Raw genomic sequence first — 24028 nt, 5'->3', positions numbered from 1 at the left:
AACAAGACCCCGAGGTACTTAAACTCCTCCACTTGGGGCAGGACCTCATCCCTGACCCGGAGAGTGCACTCCACCCTTTTCCGGCTGAGGACCATGGACTCGGATTTGGAGGTGCTGATCCTCATCCCAACCGCTTCACACTCGGCTGCGAACCGATCCAGTGAGAGTTGGAGGTCCTGGCATGATGAAGCCAACAGGACCACATCATCCGCGAAAAGCAGTGACGGAATCCTGAGGTCACCAAACCGGACCCCCTCAACACCCTGGCTGCGCCTAGATATTCTGTCCATAAAAATTATGAACAGAATCGGTGACAAAGGGCAGCCCTGGTGGAGTCCAACTCTCACTGGAAACGAGTTCGACTTATTGCCAGAGATGCGGACCAAGCTCTGGCACCGGTCATACAGGGAACGGACAGCCTGTATTAGGTGGTCCGTTACCCCGTACTCCCGGAGCACTCCCCAGAGGGTTCCCCGAGGGACACGGTCGAAAGCCTTCTCCAGATCCACAAAACACATGTGGACTGGTTGGGCAAACTCCCATGCACCCTCAAGGACCCTGCTGAGGGTGTAGAGCTGGTCCACAGTTCCACGGCCGGGACGAAAACCACATTGCTCCTCCTGAATCCGAGGTTCGACTATCCGGCGGACCCTCCTCTCCAGTACCCCTGAATAGACCTTCCCGGGGAGGCTGAGGAGTGTGATCCCCCTATAGTTGGAACACACCCTCCGGTCCCCCTTTTTGAAAAGAGGGACCACCACCCCAGTCTGCCAATCCAGAGGCACTGCCCCCGATGTCCACGCGATGTTGCAGAGGCGTGTCAACCAGGACAGCCCCACAACATCCAGGGCCTTGAGGAACTCCGGGCGGATCTCATCCACCCCCGGGGCCCTGCCACCAAGGAGCTTTTTAACTACCTCGGCGACTTCGACCCCAGAGATGGGAGAATCCACCCCCGAGACCCCAGGCCCCGTTTCTGAATCAGAAGGCGTGTCGGTGGGATTGAGGAGGTCTTTGAAGTACTCCCCCCACCGATTCACAACGTCCCGAGTTGAGGTCAGCAGTGCACCATCCCCACTATACACAGTGTTGACAGTGCACCGCTTTCCCCCCCTGAGACGCCGGATGGTGGACCAGAATCTCTTCGAAGCCGTCCGGAAGTCGTTTTCCATGGCCTCGCCAAACTCAACGCTCACGTTGGCAATGACAGTGAGACCTGGAGAGGCGTGATTGGGAGGAACGGCCCCCCCGATCTGAACCCGAGCGGTGTTCTGTTATTGGACTTCTGTGCTCGTCACAGATTGTCCATAACGAACACCATGTTCAGGCATAAGGGTGTCCATATGTGCACTTGGCACCAGGACACCCTAGGCCGCAGTTTGATGATCGACTTTGTTGTCGTATCGTCGGACTTGCAGCCGCATGTCCTGGACACTCGGGTGAAGAGAGGGGCGGAGCTGTCAACCGATCACCACCTGGTGGTGAGTTGTCTCCGATGGTGGGGGAGGATGCCAGTCAGACCAGGCAGACCCAAACGGATCGTGAGGGTGTGCTGGGAACGTCTGGCGGAGTCCCCTGTCAGAAGGTGTTTCAACTCCCACCTCTGGTCAAACTTCAACCATGTCCCGAGGGAGGTGGGGGACATTGAGTCCGAGTGGACCATGTTCCGTGCCTCCATTGCTGAGGCGGCCGATCGTTGCTGTGGCCGTAAGGTGGTTGGTGCCTGTCGCGGCGGCAATCCCCGAACCCGTTGGTGGACACCGGCGGTAAGGGATGCCGTCAAGCTGAAGAAGGAGTCCTACCGGGCCTTTTTGGCCTGTGGGACTCCGGAGGCAGCTGACAGGTATCGGCTGGCCAAGCGGGCTGCAGCTGCGTCTGTCGCCGAGGCAAAAACTCGGGTATGGGAGGAGTTTGGCGAGGCCATTGTAATTTAAAACGTTGGAAAACACATACTGTACTGGATGTCTAAATAAACTGAAGAAATAATGTATACATGACAGAAATATATTTTGCGGACAGCAATCCATTTGTTCTACACATTTTCAAAGATCTGTGAATATTGTTATTTTTAAGATTCACTTAAATTTTTTAAAAGTTGACTGTGGTAACCCGAACTACATGATAAAATTAGTAAGTGTTACGGTTCAATTTTATTCTGAGTGTACAAATGGAACTAAAATACTCATTAGTGTCCCCCCCCCCTTTTTTTTACAATCATATAGTTTTGATAGCAGCGGCTAAACGATGACTAGCTAGTCTCACTATCACGACAAAAATATTAGCTAAGCACAAGTAGCCATATATATAGTCGATAGTATGCGAACGTTAGACAATGATTTTGGATTTTATAAGACAGTACTTGACACAGAGCGTCCACAGGATTAGCTCGTAAAATGCTAAACAACAACAACAGGTAGTACGTACTTATCTTTGTGTTTCTTCAAGTGCCGGTTGAAGTTGGAAGTAGTTTCATGACTGTCCGTGATCTTCGAATCGCAAAACCTGCATTCAGCAATCTGTTTTTTGTTAACCACTTTGTAATTTTTGTAAGCAAAGGAAATAATTCTCGGTTGACTCATGCTGGGGCCGCATTCAGTTCTTCCAACTGTGAATGGGGGTGTGTCGCAGTGTGTAACAGCAATAAACCTCCCCGTGACTGACAGCGGGTGTCCCTGTGATCCGATGAAGTGAAGCGATACGAATAAAAGTTATTCATACATCACACTTTTAATTTTAAAAAATTGCACCATTATGACTCGACATGACTCGTCGAGTCAAAGGGGTCGAGTCAAGTCCAAGTCTAGAGTCACTGAGCTTAGAGTCCAAGCAAGTCCAAGTCATTTTTTGATTTCATCAAGTCGAGTCAAAAAGTCATAAAATCGGGACTCGAGTCCGAGTCGAGTCCGAGTCTCGAGTCCAAGTTCCCATCTCTGATTACTGGAAGTCTCATGCTGGGTCAGAACCATAGATTTTTACCTCCTCTATGCAGCAATTCAACTCATCAAGAAAAGTTAAATATCTAAGTTTGGGTTTTTCAGGCCAGGGGAAGGAAAATAACAGTAAGCTCTAACATCTGTTACGTAAATTAAAGCACTAGTACAACACTTTAAGAATATTTTGCTACAAGTAAAAGTGCTACACAGAAAATGTTGCTTGTTAAGCATATGATTGTAATCGTGAAATACAGCAACCAAAAGTACTCTTTGCAGGAAAATGGCCCATGGGACTGTTATACTATTACTAGATATGCACGTATTTCTTATTATATAACAATAAAAAATCTAGATTTTACTGTTGTGGTAGGTCATTTTTAATTATTTTGTATAGGCATACAACAAATTATAGTTTGTTTGTTTGTTTTTTTACTATGGATTGATTTTAATCAGTAGATTTTGTGTTTGTTTGTAAATATTCTAAAAAAAAATAACCAGTGAGAAATGTTTTTTTAAATCAACCAAACTCAAATGTTCATCAGTGTTACTTAAAGCCTTGGATTAAATCCAGTAACAAATGCAGAAATCTGGCAGCTAGGTGCCAGAAAACACATGGTTAAAAAAAAAAAAACTATAAAATGCTATAATGTTCAAAATGTAAAACTGTTTATTGTTTATTTCTGTATTTTAGCAAAAGTGGCAATCTTTTAAAATATTTACCATTTTTCTTTAAATCTATATAATGATACTTTTGCTGATTTAAATGAAATTAAAGTAAAATTTTACTATGGTCACACTTTAAAGAATTGCTTATAATTTGTGAAATTACTGGTTTTTGATGTGTAAATTAATATTTTTATGATTTTAATTGTTATTATCTGTAATTTAACAAAATATTAAAAATTTGTAAAACAACAGTAAATTGTTTTGTTATGATCCCTGCTCCAGCCCCTGCCCTTCTTCCCCCTTCTTCCTCTTTTTCCTTCTTTCTCTCCCGGTTACTGATCTGTTTATCTGTTTTGACCTGTCTGTCTTTTTGGCTCCCTCTGTCTGTCACCTCTCCCTCCTGTCTCTCTCTCCTGTCACTCGCCTGCATTCTGCTACCTGCTGATTACTGCAATGAGTGTCAGCTGCAGTAATCAGCTCACTCAGGACACCTGTTCACAATTACCTCATGCACTATAAAGCTCAGTTCATTCAGTCTCTCCTTGTTGGAACATAGACTCATTTGCCCCCTTGGATTATGTTCTCCCCACCAAGCCATGCTTACCTCCTTGACTCTGCTCTTCTCTCCCCTGGATTCTTGTCAGTGCCTGTTTTTGTTCCTTGTCTGCCTACCTTGCCCCTGTAGCTTAGCTTCCCTGGTTTTGTAAGTACTCTGTTTTGTTACCTGCTTCATTTTATCCCTGTTTGGTTTTTGTAGATTAGCTGTGGGTTTTTGTAAGTTTAGTAGTGTGACTTATTTTAGTATAGATCTGGTTTAGTTTTCCTCCTGTTCCATTTTCCTTTTTCTGTGTTGGTTGAGTTCCTGTTTTGTTTAAATAAAAACCTATTTCCCTTTGACCACCTGTCTGCCACTATCTGTGCCTGCGCCTCTGTTCTCTGACCCCTCTCATAACATGTTTTTAAAAATTAGAATTAAAAACTGCTAAATTTCTATTTTTAGACAAGAAAAAAGCTAAAAATATTCTAAAAAGAAACTTGGAATCATAGATCTTATACCTTCATTCAGTCAAACTAACTAATCGATCATCAAAACCAACCAATCACCAGTTAAGGAGTAATATTTGACAACTATATGATTAATTGTTCACTGCAGCTCCAGTGGTGGAGGAGGCATGGCTGCAACAATTTATTTCCAAAACGGTTTAATTGCTGATGACAGTAAAGTGTTTGCGAACAGCTTGTCTTTTTGAACTCATGAAAACGCCTCCAAACTCGTTGGGAGGTACTTCATCTCACAACTTCACCATCCCAAACGTACTGAGCAAGCAACAAAAGTTTTTATTGAAGCTTCCTAAATGGAGAATGAGATGTGAATGAATTAGGAATGTCTGAAAAAGAAACGCGTGTAGAGGATAAGTAAGAGCTCGAGAAAAGCAGTTTCTGTGTCCATGTGACAGATTTTCTTTCCACCTCATCACTTTGCTTCTGCTGCATCATCCAACCAGTTCTGTGAAGGTTGGACATAGGAGTCAGAGACAGGAGTGCTGTGTAAGAGTAGCAGGAGTTTAATTGGAAGTTTAAGGAAAGGAAGGAGGATGGGAGGATATGTGTCAGGAGTCTGGATAAAGCTGAGTGAGCACATTGGCTGTTTTGAACTCCTTTCTCTCAGCTCCTTGTGTGTGGATACAGACATCTACAGTTTCTTTCAATTTGCACACTAATCAAAGTTAAATTCTGCTTCAAACAGTTACATCTCTCAGAATTCTTAGCAACTTATTACCTGCAAACATGTGATACTACAAGTTTTAGGTGTTTTGTTTTGCTAAAAAATGTCCAATCTGCTTTTTGTGAACCATATTCCTCAATGTTTTTTTTTTTTTTAATTTCAACCCAACATTTGATACAGCTTGTGGACAAGAAATGTTGGAACTGCTGGCTAAGTACCTATTTTTGATTGACATTATCCTTTCTGTAGCTGAAATAATTCTATGCAACTGATCCACCACTGTTTGTTTTTGTTTCTTCATGAATTCATTTTGAACTATTTGGAATGCTTGTGTAGATACAGTGCTGTGAAAAAATGTCTGTGCTCTTGCTAGCTTATATTTTTGCATCTTTCCCACATTTAAATGTTTCAGATCATCAAACTAATGATATTTATTTAATATTAGAGATCACCCACAAAACACAAAAAGCAATTTTGACATGATTTATTGAAAACCTATTTCAGCTGTGTGAAAGAATAATTAATCCCCATAAACCTAATAACTGGTTGGTCCACCCTTGGCAGTAACAACTGTAGTGAAACATTTGCGATAGTTTGTAATTACTCCTTTACATCGTTGTGGAGGAATTTTGGTCCATTCTTCTCTGCAGAACAGTTTTAATTTGGCCACATTAGATGGTTTTCCAGCATGAACTGCCCTTTTCAGGTTATGTCACAGCATCTCAATTGGACTGAAGTCCAGACTTTGACTTGGCCATTGCAAAACCTTAATTTTGTTGTTTTTGAGCCACTCAGAGGTGGACTTACTTGTGTGCTTTGGGTCGCTGTCTTGGTGCAGAATGGCAAGGCGGGGCTAGACAGCATTTTTCCTTCAATAAATGTTATCATGATTTAAAAACTTCGTTTTGTGTTTTCTTGGGTTGTGTTTGTCTTATATTAAAGTTAGTTTGATGATGTGAAACATTTAAGTGTGACAAATATACAAAAATAGAAAATATGTTTTTTCACAGCACTGTATCTCAGATTCTGCCAACTCAAAATCTAATTACAGGTATCTTGATTTGAGTTGTGACTCAGCAGAATGCATTGCAGATATCTTATGTTACATTAGAAACTATGGCAAGTGGAAGGCGACTTGCTTTTCAAAAATACAATTGTGCTGCCACCAACCATATATAACAGCAGTTTTACCGCCACGTCTCATAACTTTTGACCTAACGTCTAATGAACAAAGTTGACAAATATTTTCTTTATATTTCACAACATTTTCTATCGATCTTATCCATTACAGCAGCAGCTAGTACTTCTGCTTATGCTGTTCAAATGCTTTGCAGGATCAATATTCAATGATAAGCCTTGTATGAGCATTTGCAACTAATATTTTAAAACTGAATGATGGATATCTCTAACTGTCACATGGACTGCCAGAATGACATTATCGTCTGGAATAAAAAATTAGGTTTTTACTTCAGATAATAAACGGTAAAACAACTCGCCATAGGTACAGCACCTGTGAGTAACAAATCTGCAAATGTAAGTGCCAGAAAATGGCAGAACAAACACTCTGAAAACGGACAAAATGGCAGCCAAGACAGTTTCTTAGATGTGTGTTTTTATTTGTTTTTAATTGTGCTTTTGTTTCTAAATCCTCAAACTCTGATACTTTCCAGTTTTACAAGACATGACAAAATTTTGATGTGATTTCAGGCTTGTGGACTCCACTGTAGAGATATATGACATATTTATATGTAAATTAATTAGCTGCTTATAGGACAAAATTAAATGTACTTTGGTGCTTTTTCCATCTGTGAGAAAATGCAACATAGTGCTATCTCAGTTGTTTTTTTCTTACTTTCTGATGAATCTGAACATTTCTCCCCTCCTCTGTCCTGTCATCTTTCTCTGGCTTGCAGAAAAAGAGCAGAGAGGAGAGTTGTGGCGAGGGCAGCGGGGTGGAGATCTTGGAGAACAAGCCCTACGAGGACGGCCCTGGAGGTTCGGGTCAGTACACCCACAAGGTCTATCACATAGGCAAACACATCCCGTCCTGGTTCTGTGCCATCCTGCCTCAAGCTGCCCTGCGAGTGGAGGAGGAGTCCTGGAACGCTTACCCCTATACGAGAACCCGGTGAGGCAAACTCACACTGCACAGCATGAACAAAGATATTAAAAAAGATGAAAGTAGATACTTTTTTTGTTTGTTTTGTTTTGTTTATTTCATTCATTCACCAAAAACAAATACAACATAAATACATATACAAAAAAAGAAAAATATTTGAATGAAAGGGTGGCAGAAGGAAGTTTTGTTCTAAACTCTGGTGTTGAAAAAACTTCAGTTCCTCTTAATTTGTATCTACTTTCTCTCTTTTTGAATCTGTTTAGTAAGTTGTCTGGTAATACTTTTTGGTGAGCTTTATACATAGTTTTGAGGAGGTTATATTCTACCAATTCATTAAATTTTAATGTTTCTAATTGTATAAATATTAACTCCACTGTGTCCCTTGTAAGTCTGTTACCCTTATGCATACATTACATCAAGTGATTTTAGACAGGTGAAATTATCTAAAGGCACTTTTGGTAAGAAAACCTTGCTAATGGTTTTTAGTATATGGATTCATAAATTTAAAGAAGGAAGTAATGTTGACTGAGACTCTTTTTTTAAAAAATTTTTTTGGAGCAGTTTCAGCTCAGTGATCACATATTATTCTGTTTCTGCCAACTGGAAATATCCCTGTGATGACTTATTATCCCCAAACTAACCAGTCCAGCTACTGTCAGACCAGCAAGGTGTTATATACTTTTACTGGCAGTTGATGTTGATTCTCATAGATTAGCTCCTTATTTACTGCAGAAAGACACCTCCCAGCCAGAAATGTTTTGTTCTAAAAATGTTCTGCAAATTTCAAGTCATGCTTTCAGTGAAGAAGAAGAAGCCTATATTTGTCACAAATACATTTTTACAGTACCGTGGAATGTTGTTGTCTCACCTTCTGATCAGTAGCCCAGAAAATTACTATCTTGTTATGAACTGTCTTGTTCATAAGTACATATAGGTACATACATTTTTGCTGTTGTTTTATCCCACTTTTGTTTCAACACTCAAATGTTTAGTTATCTGTCAAAGAAAACAAAGAAAAATAGCAAATTATCACATTCAAGAGGCTGAAATCTGCAATTGTTTGGTGTTTGTGCTTCATCAGTTATCAAAACAGAAACAAAGTTTTAAGTTTTTGCAGCTTATTTATATCAAACACCTTAATTTCATCATTGGAGGTGTTAAAATATAACGTGAGTGAACTTTAGAAATGTCAAGTTTTCATTTTGTAACTTAATGATAATTCTTGATATTATCCTTTTCTTCAAAAAGGTTATTTTTAAGTGATTGGTAAGTGAATAATAGATGATTTGCATCACTTATGAGGTAAAGTAGGGTGTATTACTTTTCTAATTTCTTTGCCATAATGCATGTTTTATTGTATTTCTTTCTCATTTTAAGCAGCTGTCTGTTCCATTTTTGTTTCTCAGGTATACGTGTCCCTTTGTAGAGAAATTCTCTATAGACATTGAGACATATTATAAACCAGACACTGGAAATCAAGTGGATGTCTTCAATTTGTCTTCTGCTGAGAAAAGACAGAGAACTGTAGGTAAGTTTATCGTCAAAAAACACACACATTTTACACCATTACTCTGAAATTGTGCCATTGGGATCCACTGGCCAGTCATCATCTCCTCATAAGCAGGATGTGGAACTGAATTTACAGTGTTATTTGCAGTGAAAATGCAGACAGTGTGAAGCAGAGGGATACAGGCTGTGGAGTGTAGGAGCTTGTGTTGAGCCTCTGCATACTAAAATTCAGTGGGGTGCAGAAAAAATGTGCAGTCTGCTCCAGACTCATCCCCTGCAGGGACTGATTACATAAAAGACACGCACACATTAAACCACACATTTTTCTTAAGGCAGGTGCTCAGTGAGGACGTCGTGACATCTGTCCTGTTCAAACCTGCCCCCGTGTATTTTTGTTCCCCTTGCAGACCCCATAGACATCGTAAAGGACTACATCCCTCCTCATGAATACCTGGTGGAAGAAGACCCCAAGCTGTACCAGTCAGTCAAGACTAAACGGGGCCCGCTGTCGGAGGACTGGATCGAAGAGATCAGCCAGTTTCCCAGTCAGAGCGCCGTCATGTGTGCATACAAACTCTGCAAAGTGGAGTTCAGATACTGGGGCATGCAATCCAAGATTGAACGCTTCATACATGATGTGGGTAGGTATGGGAAGTAGACTGCATCTTTATCCTTATATGTAAGTCAGGTTGTATAGTTAATCTTAAAACATCAGACATATTCATGAAAAATTAGGAAAAACACTGAAAAGTCAGTGAGCAGCCTGAGAAGTACAAGGACATTATCATAAAAAAAAAGTAAGTAACCCCAAAAAGTCAAAATATAACAGTGAACACAGAATAATAAGTTATTAATAATCATGAATGAATGACAGTAAAAGTAACTTGAAGAGTAATTTGGAATTGTTCTGAAAATTTCAGAAATTTTGAATTCTGAAAATGTGACAACAACCCTTAAAAAATGCAAATAATCCAAGAAAGTCAACAGTAATTCTGAATATTAGGGAATAGTCTTGAGAAATGCTGATTAAGCCTGAAAAATTTGGAATAATCCTAAAAATTGGAATAAAAATCTGCAAATTTAAGAATAATTAGGTAATTCTAAGAATTTTCCTGCAAAGTCTGCAATCTTTCTGAAAATGTGACAACACTGAAAGATTGGAAATCCATAAAAAAGCCAACAGTAATCCTGAATATTAAGGAATAATCTTTATTAACTATGACTCTATAGAAAAAATGAGGATAACCCAAATAATAATAAAAATGTTTTTTTACTTTCATTTTACTGTTATTTTAACAGTTTTACTCTGTTTTCTTGAACTGTTTATTCTGTCTATCAGTGTTTTTTCTGTCCTTTAATGTGCTATGACATTTTGCCTCTTTTAATATTTTATTAGTATCAATTAGTGTTCTATTAATTTGTTTATAATGAAGTTCAATCTTTGCATTTTGTGTCCCTGGGACTGATATTTGGCAATAATTCTGAAGAACTGATAATAACCCTAAAAGATCTGCAGTAGTCACATATTAGAATCCAGGCACAAAAAGTAGAAACCAGATATTAGCCTGAAAAGTCTGGCTATAATGGAATAATGCTAAACCCTAGTACACAACCCTGAACAAACTTTGAGATTAATCAAGAATAGTTAGGAATATTTCCGACTTTCATAATTATACGCGTTTGTGGAAGCAGGTCCATAAGAGATTCTCTCTTTAACGATTATCCGCTGATTAAATAAAACCTCTCTCAAGGGCAGATGGTAAAAACCCAATGAACAAGGTTTCAGATGAATCAGAGGAAAACTAAGTAGGGTAAACGGATAAAATGGAAACGCTACCTGAGAAAGTGCCTGAACATTCAGAGCAGGAGGAGGCGTGTGGCTCCCTGAGATAACACTGCAGACTGGATTAATTTCCTGCCAGTGTTGGGCTGTTTCTGTTTCATTGCTGCGATCTAACTCTGTTTACACACTCCCACAGCCCTCAGCTCGCTCCCTCACAGCATTTACTTCTAGGCTAATGAAGCAGCTGTCTTCATGGCATTCTCACTCTGTTGCCGAATCAACACATCTCCAACCACAAAATGTGGTTTTCCTCTGTGACCTCCCGTTGCATTCACCAGCACCTCTCACTGAACTGTTTATGCTAATGTCATCTACGGCTGTTTACTCTAAAGTATTCACTAGATCTTCATCTGTATCAACTCTGAGTCATGAATATTATCACACAGCAGCTCGAACAGTTTGCTTGCATTTCAAATAATGCTCACTGGGTCTTTGTGTTGTTTCATTCATATTGTAATAGTAGTTATTTTCACTGTATGTATATATAATATATAATATAATAGTTTCCTCTGTTTCCTCATGTAAGCTTTTATTGCCAGCTGGCATGTTTGAATAATGATAATCAATCATTAATTATGCTTTTAGGGTTTTATAACCAGCTAGTGCTTGCTTAGGTCACCAAGAGAAGAGCACTGATTAAATTTGAATCTCCTCTGACAGGTCAGGCAGTTACATTTACAGGGCAGGCATTTTTAGTTTATATTTGGAAGTTTGTATAACTTTCTTTTATAGCAGATATAATCATTGTTAGAAAGCCCTCATATTTTGATCATGATGTTGTATGGGTTGTGTTATAGTTGTATTTCCTCCCTTGTTGAGCTAATCAGATGTTTGTGTTTTTTACATAATGTACTTGAACACACCTCCTGTGTGCCGTAGTTTCTACATAGCGGCACAGTTGTTCACTAGTTTTCTCCTGTGCACATGTTTGAAGTGGATGCATGTTGCATTTTTTCTTCCTTAACCTGCTGTGTGTAAATGGTGAAGGTGAGTGGTCATGTGTTCCACCAGTACAGCATGATTATGTACCGTTTAGTGTTACTTGTTGATCGTTTAGAGACGCTTTACCTGAGGGACTTTAGCTTAGCGATTAGTCCACCACGTTGTCTGTCCGCGCGGGTTTGGTTACGTTGCTACTGTCATGAGATTGAAATGCTGAGACATGCATAATATTTTGCCCTTCGTTATTGTGTTTATGTGCATTTGTGTTACTGTTTCATAGTATTATTATTGTGGTTACATTTATGGTAATGTGTTACTGATTCAGTATTCCTGTTTGTGATGTTTCAGAACCACAGCTAGCCACAGTTATCTACAGTGCAGCACAGAGTTATCTGCCACAGCAATAAACGTTAACCTGGAAAGTCTGGCTGCCGTGTTCTTTAACGGGGACACCTTCATACCTTGTGCCACTCTGAAAATACCTACCTGGAGACCCTCTCTCCTTTTTAATCATATAAGTGGCAATAAATTGCTTTATAGGAGTTTGAGCTTGTTGTTTAGCTGCCCGACCAACAACTTCACTGTTCTGCTTTATTTTCCATCACATAGTAACTGTGTGTACACTACTTGCTCAGCAGCAGACAGCAATTAGACACAGAGACAGACCGGCAAAAATAGTGAAACATTTAACAGTTAACAAGCTACATATTTCCTTCAGGAGTAGGAGGTAATAATTATAAAAATCGAGAGCAATCCAGAAAAATTTGAAATAAATATGTAAAGCCAGAGATAGTCCATGAAAAATTGGGAATAGTCTCAAAAAATGGGAACAAATAATGTTGAAAAGATAGAATAACAATTCAAAAATTCAAGCAAATTGGAGGGATAAACCTGAAAATGCCTTTATAATCTCCCAATATAGCCGAGTAGCTATTTCCCAGCATATTTAGATTTTTGGATTAAAGTTTAATTGTGTTCATTTGTAATGTAATTTTCATTCAAATCTGTTATTTAAGTAACCAAACCCTGGTATTCATCATCTAAGCTGTGAAAACAGTACCGTATATTTTTACCTTAAGTTTATCCACTTGCTGATTTATGTTACAGAAGTAGGATTTGTTCCCACTAAAATGAACTTATATGCCACTAAATCCTTGATTGCATCCCTGCAGGCTTGCGCAAAGTGATGGTTCGAGCTCACCGACAGGCGTGGTGCTGGCAGGACGAGTGGTATGGCCTCACCATCGAGGACATCAGGCAGCTGGAGTTGGAAACTCAGCTGGCTTTAGCCAAGAAGATGGCCCAGTACAGCCTCAACGAGGAGGGGGGAATGGAGACCAATGGCTCCTCAGTCAGCCAGGACCAGGAGCAGGGAGCAGAGGCAGAAGAGTCAGCTGCAGAGGGAGCTGGAGGGAAACTTGGAGATTCACTGGAGACACGAGGGGAGCTCACCAAGCAGTGGTCGACATCCTCCAGATCCTCCAACAGGTCATCAAAGAGAGGAGGTGACCAAGGTTCTTTTACCTAATACTGAGATTAATCATTATGTTTTACACCCATGCTGTCTGTATTTATATTTTGAAGCCAACTGCAAAGATTGACGTGAGCAGGGCTTGAGAACTGGCAGAGTTCAGTGTTCTCATATTTACAGCTTTTTATTTTACTCCCCCAGGTGTTTAAGAAACACAAAACACAATCCAAATTAATTTAGCCAAACTGGACATTTTAAATGAGCAACATGACAAAAAGTACACCCCCAAAAGATAACCGATAGCCATTATATTAATTTGATCAGTCAACTTTATCAGATGCCAATTTTGTTTTCTTTATATATACAGTAACAATAGGGGATACTTGCTGACCTCTTGTGTTTTGTGTTGTTATAGGTAGTCCATCCCACCAGAGTATTTCAGAATGGAGGATGCAGAGCATCGCCCGGGACTCTGAGGACAGCACAGATGATGAGTTCTTTGATGCTCATGGTAAAAACGTCATCTGACAGCACATTAACAACTGAAGCCAGTTCATTCTGTGTTTTAAATATGGGCTGAGCTTTACATGATGCTTCAACAGTGTCTCCGGCTTTCTTCGGGTTTTACCGCATGCAAACATCTTGAATGATTATCGTACTGTATATCTTGTACTTGTAATTGGGATGATCAATAGCAGCTGTGAAACACCTCGAGGTTCCCTCCATAATTGTGTTTTGTTCTTTTAATTTATACCTGTTGTTAAATTATATTAGTTTGTATATTTAAATGCTGAAATATCAAATAGAGAATGGTAGAGGGGGTAAAGGAGCAGCTTTGGCCTACAAAGCCAAACACAGTTAAAGTTTGGTTAAAAGTGACTTAAAAATTTTAGCAGTATTTGTTTCAGCAATGTGTCATGTATAAGAAAATTGTGTATCATTATTCTAGGAAAAGCAAATTAAGGATACTGTGAGTGCAAGCACAGATCACTTTATTTAAAACCAATTCCAGTCTTTTGCCATCCTGAACAAAACTTTAATGCTCCATCATTTCAATTATTTATGCTACTTAAACAAAGCTGTAGTTCATTGTTACCACAATAGAGAGGTAAATAGAGATAAATATAGAGTCCTTCTGAAAGTTAACTACAGTCAGGTCCATAAATATTTGGATATTGACACAATTTTCAGCATTTGGGCTCCACCACGATGGATTTGAAATTAAACAATCAAGATGGATGGAAGGATTTACAACCAAATATTAAAAGTTACAGTTTGATTTCTGATTATGTTAGTTTGTCCAGTAACTTTTGGTCCCTTAAAAAGGTGGAGGACAGATCTAAAATGTGTTGTAATTCTTAAACCGTTCACCTGGTTTGGATGTAAATACCCGCAAATTAAAGATGGAAATCTGCACTTGAAGCACAGCTTCATTGTTTCATTTGAAATCCATTGTGGTGGTGTACAGAGCCGAAATGCTGAAAATTGTGTCAATGTCCAAATATTTGTGGACCTGACTGTATCCTTGCTTGGATATCTTTTAGATTGTTCAAACCTAATTTGCCTAAAGTGTCCAATTTTAGGCTGAATATTTCTTTCTCAGGAATATTCATCTTTACAAGTCGTTAAATTATTATTTTACAGCTAATATAACCCCTAAACTTTTCTTCAGTTGCTGATGTCTGCCTTTGTATGGGAGTATTGTGGGTTGTTATTTTAGATTTTAAAATGTTGCTTTTTCAAATAGCTGTCAGAAAGCTGGACCTGGTTCAATTTTTGCAGGACTGCAAAACATCATCTGGCAAAATGCTGCCAATCAAATAAGCTTGTTATGAAATCCTGTCTTTCAGAGCACAGCATCTTGACATCTGAGAAGTCTTTAAAATGCAAATCTGTTATTCAAACTGAACTTCTTAGATTTTGTTTCAGAGCTCGTGTTTGTCAAACTTATAAGACTGACAGGAGAAAACTATCAACTGCACAGTGTGAATAACGAGACTTAATCTGATCGCCTGACTGAATCCATGTACCCGTACTTTCCGGACTATAAGCCGCTACTTTTTTCTCACACTTTGAATCCTGCAGCTTATACAGCGATGCAGCTAATGTATAGATTTTTACAGCAAGCTTCATGCCGCCGATACATTTAGCCTCGTCACATCAGACCAATACAATTTCCGAACAGGTTACAGTGACCAATGAAATTGTTCGAATTCAATCAAACACACTTGCTAAATTCTTCAGATCGGTCATTTTGAGCTACGTGCACACACCCTCATCATGGAAAACACATGAAGAAATTCATAAGATGGAGCTTTTAAGTTAAAGGCGATCGAACTGCCTGTCGAATAAGGAAATAGAGCTGCTGCATGTTAGCTTGGCATCAATGAATCTATGGTGAGACGTTGGGGTCAGCAGCATGAACTGACTCAGTGCGTTTTACTGCTGTGTTACTGCCGTGTTACAGCCGGGGAGGCGTTTATTTAATAAAAGTTAAAAAAAAACTTTCTGTGCAAATATCTCATATTACAACGTGGACACCTGCGGCTTATAGTCAGGTGCGGCTTATATATGTACAAAACTTGTTTTCTTTTTTAATTTAGTGGGTGTGGCTTATATTCAGGTGCACTCAATAGTCCAGAAATTACGGTATGTTCAGAGAAAGAACAAGTTTTAGATGGACTACATCTGCAGTATTGTACATGAAAAGATCCTTATTCAGTTGTAGATACTCTACCAGAATTTTGTTTGCGTTAAATCCTAAATGTCCACAACTTATTGACAACATTACTGCGTTTGAAAGAAAACAAATATATAAACTGGGATATCAAATTGTGGAGAACTGTGGAGGTGCAGATGGCACCGGGTGTCAATGGCACGCCGTACCTGTGTTTTTCTCCTCACAGTTGTATGTTTTGTTTATTGTGTTCCTGGTGGTGTCTCTGCTTGTGGAAAATACACACTCTTTACTGGTGTACGAGCAGCAAGCGCTTTTTGACATCCGTGACTTAGCCTGGAAGTTTTCTTCTGCTGGTTATGGAAGACAGACCTCAAGCCTTCTGCTGTTCCTGGCTTCGGTACCAGAGGAATTGCTTCGTCGTGAGCCGGTGTTTCAGCCACAAAGGAGGATCCACAGGAGTCGCGGACGTGCCCGCGGTACACGCTCGGGTGAGCGTGCGAGAGAAAGAAGCTGGCTTTGGATAATGAACTGTGATTTTGTATCTGGTGTCTGCTACAAACACCGAGACTTGGTGTACCGGTGTTCTAGTTTAACTGGTGATCAGGTTAACTGGTGATAGTTGCCGTCTCCAGGTGTTTCGTCCGCAGATTCGTCACGATCAGATCTGGATTTACGTGAAATAAAGATACCAGATAAAGAAGACCTCACCGAAAAACTTCGGCATCACTACTTAACAAAGTCTATATCCATGTAAATATCATCTGTCTGTAGATGATATTTACATGGATATTGACTTTAAGTAGACTTTGTTTGTAAAAAGAAATGTGCGGGCCGAAATAAAAAAACATGTTTTTCAGGTACGGTGAGAGGATTCGAAACCACGTAATCCAGCGATAAAATTACGAGACCACCATTTTACTCATTGTGCTACCGATCAGCTCGACAAGCATTCTGCTTCATCCATATGGATCACTGTCTTTCTGTCAGGTGTTTAACACCTGGTGATTGTTCAGGAATCACGCCCATGTCAACTGGAGATAGTCACAACTTAACACATCTGGTCGATCTGGTCAAAACAAACAATATATTTGTGTGATTTGTGTTTTCCAAAACACCCTGGCTGGTTTAGAAATGGCATAAGACACTTTTAAAGATGTCACAGAGGAAGACTAGAGTGAATTGTGGTGATTGACAGTATTTCATTTAATGACATGTTCCTAATCTACCTTAGAGTATATGTAGGCTAAATATGCAAATATGGAAGCACAATATCTTCAGCGTCCAACAGGAATATCTGTAGCTGTAATGTTCATATGTGACTGTAGTCTACTTCAATACATCCACTAAGTGCTCATGGCTCACTGTGTAGAGCGAATAAACCATTGTTTGTTTTGACCAGATCGAATCCCTTTACTTCGTTTTAAAATATATATATATATATATATATATATATATATATATATATATATTATATATATATATATATATATATATATATATATATATATATATATATATATATATATATATATAATATATATATATATATTGTCAGCGGTTAAAGTGCTCTGAATGACGGTTAGGATGTGGATGACTGAACGAGTTTTTATTGTTTTCTGAGTGACTAGTTTTGACAACGTGGTCTCAGTTTGTTCCGATGTATTTTAGCAAATCAAGCTAATGTGCTGCGTGTTGTTCTGATGGGAGGCTGCTGAGGGTTGAGTGTTTCTGAGAACAAACCTGAGTTAAACCTGAAGTTCTGCTCTGGATCTGTTCCACTGAACACAAACTAACACACAACACAGCAGTGGACGTGCTTTCATGTTGTGGGTTTTCTTGGTGAGACAATAAATAGTTTTCTGACTCGTTGTTAACCAGGCAGCCTGTTAAGTTGTGACTATCCCCAGTTGACATGGACGTGATTCCTGAACAATCACCAGGTGTTTAACACCTGACAGAATGACAGTGATCTATATCAGTGGTTCTCAACTGGTCTGGCTCGAGGACCCATCAAAACCAGTCATGACAAGCCGTGACCCAAATCAAGGAAAATTTTCAACTTCTCAAATTTATTGGATGAGATAATCGTGCAGTTTGAATCAGAGATAGTAGAATAGAATGTTACAGAATGCCAACACAAAATAAAACATGTTTATTGAACCAAAACGACCAGCAAAACCAAAATGGCTTCAAGTGGTGACAATAGAGAGGGAAATATTCCCTTTAATGCTCAATTAGCTGCATTTTAATTAAATCCAAAATGCTTCACTTCAGTAACATAAGCTTTTTTCCACAGACTTCACATGCACAAACATGAAATAAAAAAGCAGCAGTTTCAAAAAGAACTCAAATATTTAGCTTTCGCTGAGTATCCACTTACAGAATATAAAACAATTTCCTATTAAAACTATCCAGTCACTTATTCAAGCATTAATTATCAAGTGACATAAAAATCAGAACATTTCAGTAACAGCCATTTTTAAGACTAAACAGTGCTTTTATGCACAAATGTGAAATAAAAAAAGTGCAACCACCGAGCAGCAGTTTCAAAAAGAACTCAAAATATATAGTTTTACCTGAATAACCAATCAGACCATTTCAGTAACAATCATTTTTAACAGACTCAGTTGGGGTATTCATGCAAAATACATGAAAGAAAAGTGCAACTACTGAGAAAAAAATTATTTTTATATATATATATATATATATATATATATATATATATATAAAAACAACTCAAATTATGTAGTTTTAACAGAGGATCCTCACTCTCTGAACCTACACAATCAACACTGTACTATGGGAAAAAAAATCCATTTCCTCAATAGCAATTTTTATCCACAAACTCAAAATAAATTAATAAAAAGTGCAATTCAAAAATGATTCAAGTACACAGAATGAATTTTTCTTCTGATTAGCTTATCAATAGATAAATACTGAAAAACATTGTGCTTTGAAGAAAATTAAGCAGCACTTATTTCCACCTTAGGTGTAACACTGATGCCACAGACCTGAGTTTGGAGGAATTAATGGGAGAATTGGGCATGTTTTTTGCTCTTGACAAGAGTCTCAAAGTCTGGAGTTATAGTCGACAAAGCAACTCTGAGGTCATGCTCAATGTCCAGTCTGTTTCTGTGCTTTGTCTTCAGCTGAACCAGAGCTGAGAAGCCACACTCACAGAGATAGGTAGTGCTGAATGGCAAGAGGATCTTAACTGATCGAGTGGCCAGGGAAGGATACTCGCTCATCACAATGCTGCACCAGAAATGGGAGAGGCTTACCTCCATGAATTTCTTTTTCAGTGTGCGGTCACATGACAGCTCCACCAGCTGACTCTCTTCGTTGCTTGGCAACGTGACGCTTTCCAAGTCAGTTCCGAAGGGGTCGCGTATCCAGTCATCCCTCCGTTTCTCGGGAAAGTAGTGATTAAACCGCTCCAGAAGTTTATTCAGATGTGTCGTGATTGTTTTGCTCATTACATTTTTTCCTCCCGTGTCCAGTTGCTGTCCCTCATGACAGGCATTGGGGAACATGTCGAGCCGGTTTTTTGAAACATGACTTGCCCATAAGGAGATCTTTTTTTTGAAAGCTTCGAATTTGTCATATTGTTCAAAAATGTTGTGCCCTCTCCCCTGTACAGACACATTTAACGCATTTAACTGTTCAAACACATCAGCGAGATAAGCAACGTGTGCGACCCACATGCTGTCACTGAACAGGTCTGCAAGAGGCGAATTGTTCTGAGCAAGAAAGGCTGCGATTTCAGCTCGTAGTTCGTAAAAACGGGACAATACCTTTCCCCTCGAAAGCCAGCGCACCTCGGCATGATACAACACTTGTACATGCTCACTACCAAGTTCTTGGCACAGTTTTTGAAAACATTGTGTGTTCTTTGTACTCCGTTTAATGTAATTTACCACTTTGACGACATCATTTAATGTTCCGTGAAGCACGGGTACCATATCCTTTGCTGCTAGCGCCTCCCGATGCAAAAAACAATGGTTCCATGTTGCACTCGGAGCTTTCTCAAGTATTCTCCTCACGACCCCCGAGTTTTTTCCTGTCATGGAGGCTGCGCCATCAGTTGTGATACCGACGCACATGTCCCAGCTTAGGCCCACTGAACTCAAATACAAGTCCACGGAGCCGAAAATGTCTTCTGCAGTCGTAGTAGTAACGAGCTCTCTTACGCAGAGAAATTGTTCATGTAAGTCCCCGTCCCACACATGTCTCACGTAAACAAGTAAAACTGCTTTGTTTGTGATGTCAGTAGATTCATCCATTTGTAAAGCAAAATGACCACTTGTCTTAATGCGAGCTGTGGTCTGTAGTTTGATGTCCTCCGACATGTCTTCAATTCGCCTACTTATTGTGTCATTTGACAGAGGTATAGTTTTGAGTTTATCAGCTGCGGATTGATCCAAAACCTCCCTGACCATGTCCATAGCTGCAGGTAGGATGAGGTCCTCTGCAATGGTGTGGGGCTTTTTTAACTTTGCAATATGATGTGCCACCTGGTAAGATGCACGCAGTGCCTGTTCTTGCTTCGAGCACGAAGAAGTAAGACATTTTTGTGATGTCCTCAGGTCTTGAAGTCGTCTTCTGAAGTACTCAACAGGTTTAACTTTAAGAGAGTGGTGTTTTGTTTCAAAATGCCGCTTCAGTTTTGAAGGCTTCATGCTTTCATGTGCTAGCATCTCGCTGCACAAAACACACTGAGGTTTTTGTCCTCCTTTGTCTTCAAGATAAGAAAAACCATATCTCATATATTCTTCGTTGTATCTGCGTTTCGCCATGCTCAATGTATGTAAACATACTTCGCAGGTCTTTTTCTATGGTGTGAAATGGCGGGTGTCAACTCGCATCACAGAGCATTATCGCCATCCACTGTTCAGGAGTATGAATGACACTCAATTAATTTTTTCTTCGCATTTTTTCCCCAAAGGCCCGCGACCCACTGAAAACGGGTCTGCGACCCACTTTCGGGTCGCGACCCACCAGTTGAGAAACACTGATCTATATGGATGAAGCGGAATGCTTGTCGAGCTGATTGGTAGCACAATGAGTAAAACGGTGGTCTCGTAATTTTATTGCTGGATTACGTGGTTTCAAATCCTCTCACCGTACTTGAAAAATACGTGTTTTTTATTTCGGCCCGCACGTTTCTTTTTACTGTCTGTAGATGATATTTACATGGATATAGACTTTGTTAAGTAGTGATGCCGACGTTTTTCGGTGAGGTGTTCTTTATCTGGTATCTTTATTTCACGTAAATCCAGGTCTGATAGTGACGAATCTGCGGACAAAACATCTGGAGACGGCAACTATCGCCAGTTAACCTGATCACCAGTTAAACTGGAACACCGGCAGCGGCGGATACTTCCTGTTTACCCGGCCTCTGAGTCTCTCGATCAGCTGATCCCGCCCCGCTGGACACAGAGAAGGTGGGGCGGGGGTGTGGTATCATCTCGGACAACCTCCTTCATCCAGACATCACATCTCAGCCGGCTGATAAACGGGAAAAAGTCCAAATGGCAATTCTTAACGCCCGGTCACTGTCTTTTGTCCTCCATGACTTCTGTGACTCCCATAAGCTGGATTGTGATGTTCTTGACAGACGTGGTTGCTTGAAGGTGAACTGACCCCCCTGCTGGAACTCTGTCCCCATGACTGTGGGTTCTTTAGCTCTCCCAGAATGACAGGGAGGAGGGGTGGCCTCCGTTTTTAAGGACCAACTTAGGTGTACACAGATTTGGAGCGTTCGTGCTTTCTCAAGCTTTGAACTACAGCTTTTTACCATAAACAGACCCTCTATTGTTTTAATTGCTGTGATTTATCATCCACCCAAATATCATGAGAATTTTATCTCTGAATTTGCAGACTTTTTAAACTTCTTTCTGTCCGCAGTATGAGAAGATTTTAATTGATGATTTAATATTCACATTTGTTGCGATGATAAGCCATTGGTCAAAGACTTTCTAAACATTATTGAGTCTTTTAATCTGACACAGTTTGTGTCTGGTCCAACACATCAGCATGGACATACTATGGATCTAGTGCTTGGTTTTGGACTGTCTGTTTCAGTGAATGAAACCTGTGTGTTGCCAGTTTTAGATCATTCTCTGATTTTATTTGATATTGGAATTCCCAGTTCATCTGTTTTGGGTACAGAGACAAAAACAACAAGGTTGTCTCAATATATCAGCCCCAGTGCCTTACATGATTTTAACTTAAGACTGCCTGATGTGGTTGATCTGGTCTTTCTGCAGGCTTCACTGGTGGGTTGTCCCACTGAAAGCTTTAACATTGCACTTAAGTGTAAGGATTCAGTGGCTCCGGAAAAGACTCGAAAGCATCCAAATAAGAGCCATATTCCCTGGTTAAATGAAGACTTACTGATCTTGAGAAAGAGTTGCAGAAAACTTGAACGTCAGTGGCATCACTCCAGGCTGAGGGTTTTCTATCAGGCATGGAAGGACAGTCTGACTACTTATCAGTCTAAGGTGTCTGCTGCAAAGGCCGCATATTATTCCAGCTTAATTATGGATAACAAGCATAATTCTAGACTGTTATCTGACACAGTTTCCAAACTCACCCAACACCACCAAGTTACCACCAGCTCTGATCTGTCTGCACATGACTTTCTGTTGTATTTTAATGACAAGGTCGAGGATATCAGAACTAAAATTCCTCAGTCTGTAACTGACAAAGTAGAGGGTTTCGTTACTTTTCCTGTCTATGGTGGTGTAGGTTTCTTGAAATTTGAGCCTGTTTCTTTAGAAAGTCTCACCAAGGTTGTCATGGCGGTTAGGTGTACAACCTGCTCTCTTGATCCTCTGCCAGCATGGGTTATTAAAGAGCTTTAGTCCAATTAGGCCCTTACGTGTTATATATCTTGAATATATCACTTTCCACTGGAGTTTTCCCAGCTTGTTTTAAATCTGCCATTGTTAAACCCTTGTTGAAGAAACCTGGCCTGGATGCTGACTCCCTTACTAATTATAGGCCTGTCTCAAACCTGTCCTTCTTGTCAAAAGTCTTTGAGAAAGTGGTTTCAAATCAGCTTTTGAAACATTTGTCATTAAATAATCTTTTTGAGCCTCTTCAGTCAGCTTTTAGGGCAAATCACTCTACAGAAACAGCACTGACTAAAGTGGTGAATGATTTGCTACTCGCTCTTGACTCAAAAGCATCATCTGTTCTGTTGTTGCTGGATCTCAGTTCTGCTTTTGATACTGTGGATCACTATCTTAATGGACAGACTTGAGAATTATTTTGGCATCTCAGGTCAGGTGCTCAAATGGTTGAGGTCTTACCTGTCAGAGAGATCTCGAAGTGTTTTCTTCAACGTGTTCTCTGAGTCCTGTGCTGTTAGGCATGGGGTACCGCAGGGGTCTGTACTGGGTCCACTGTTGGTTTCTCTCTATCTGACACCTTTGGGTCAATTTTTGCATTCCTTTGGGATCTCTTTTCATTGTTATGCAGATGATCTACAGCTATACATACCCTTGGTCCTTCAAAGTGATTCTGATATTGATAAACTTCAGGCCTGTCTCTCCGCTGTTAGGAGCTGGTTATTGTACCGTAAAAAGATGGTTGGGGAACAGGCTTTTTCTTTCCGGGCAACAACATTATGGAACAGTCTGCCTGCTGAAATCAGGCAGGCATCGTCCATTAATGTATTTAAAACTAAGCTGAAGACCCGCTTGTTTTCTTTTACATATGAATCTTAAACTGTTTATTTTACTGATTTCTTTTTTTATTGTTTTGTTTCTATTGTTTTTATCTGTTTTGACTATTTTATCTGTTTTTACTGTTTTTATTTTTGTGTACAACACTTTAACTGAAAGCACTTTATAAATAAATTTATTAATTTATTATTAAATTAGGAAATTGGCTAAAAAATGGAGAGAAGATTCTGCTGCAAGATATTCTGCTGCTGGTAGACAGTACAAAGGTGGAAGAAATTAAATAATGAGGAGATTTTAGTGCAGACAGTGACCAAAAACAAAATACAAGTCAAAGATATTCTTCTTGTCTCTACTTCGATAAAGACCACAAAGGAAAGCTGGTGTAACACCCTATTCATTTAAACTTTATTTACACTCAGAGCTGCATTGAATTGGAGGCCTCACTTTA

General features: G+C 39.7%; 1 protein-coding gene across 3 annotated transcripts in view; it reads left to right on the top strand.

Moving 5' to 3' along the window:
- Nucleotides 1-24028, top strand: part of LOC111565803 (membrane-associated phosphatidylinositol transfer protein 2) — a 189019-nt gene that overhangs the window by 131334 nt on the left and 33657 nt on the right. For all 3 annotated transcript variants that reach the window (XM_055019434.1, XM_035946332.2, XM_023266050.3), the window contains exons 4-8: nucleotides 7239-7453; nucleotides 8851-8972; nucleotides 9361-9594; nucleotides 12911-13243; nucleotides 13625-13720. In XM_055019434.1, coding sequence (XP_054875409.1) covers nucleotides 7239-7453; nucleotides 8851-8972; nucleotides 9361-9594; nucleotides 12911-13243; nucleotides 13625-13720 — 1000 coding nt within the window. The remainder of the gene's footprint in view (nucleotides 1-7238; nucleotides 7454-8850; nucleotides 8973-9360; nucleotides 9595-12910; nucleotides 13244-13624; nucleotides 13721-24028) is intronic.

Source organism: Amphiprion ocellaris, chromosome 17, assembly GCF_022539595.1.
Source record: "Amphiprion ocellaris isolate individual 3 ecotype Okinawa chromosome 17, ASM2253959v1, whole genome shotgun sequence".
Taxonomy (NCBI): Eukaryota; Metazoa; Chordata; class Actinopteri; family Pomacentridae; genus Amphiprion; species Amphiprion ocellaris.
The sequence above is the reverse complement of the archived record's forward strand: the minus strand, read 5'-3'. Positions and strand labels throughout refer to the sequence as shown.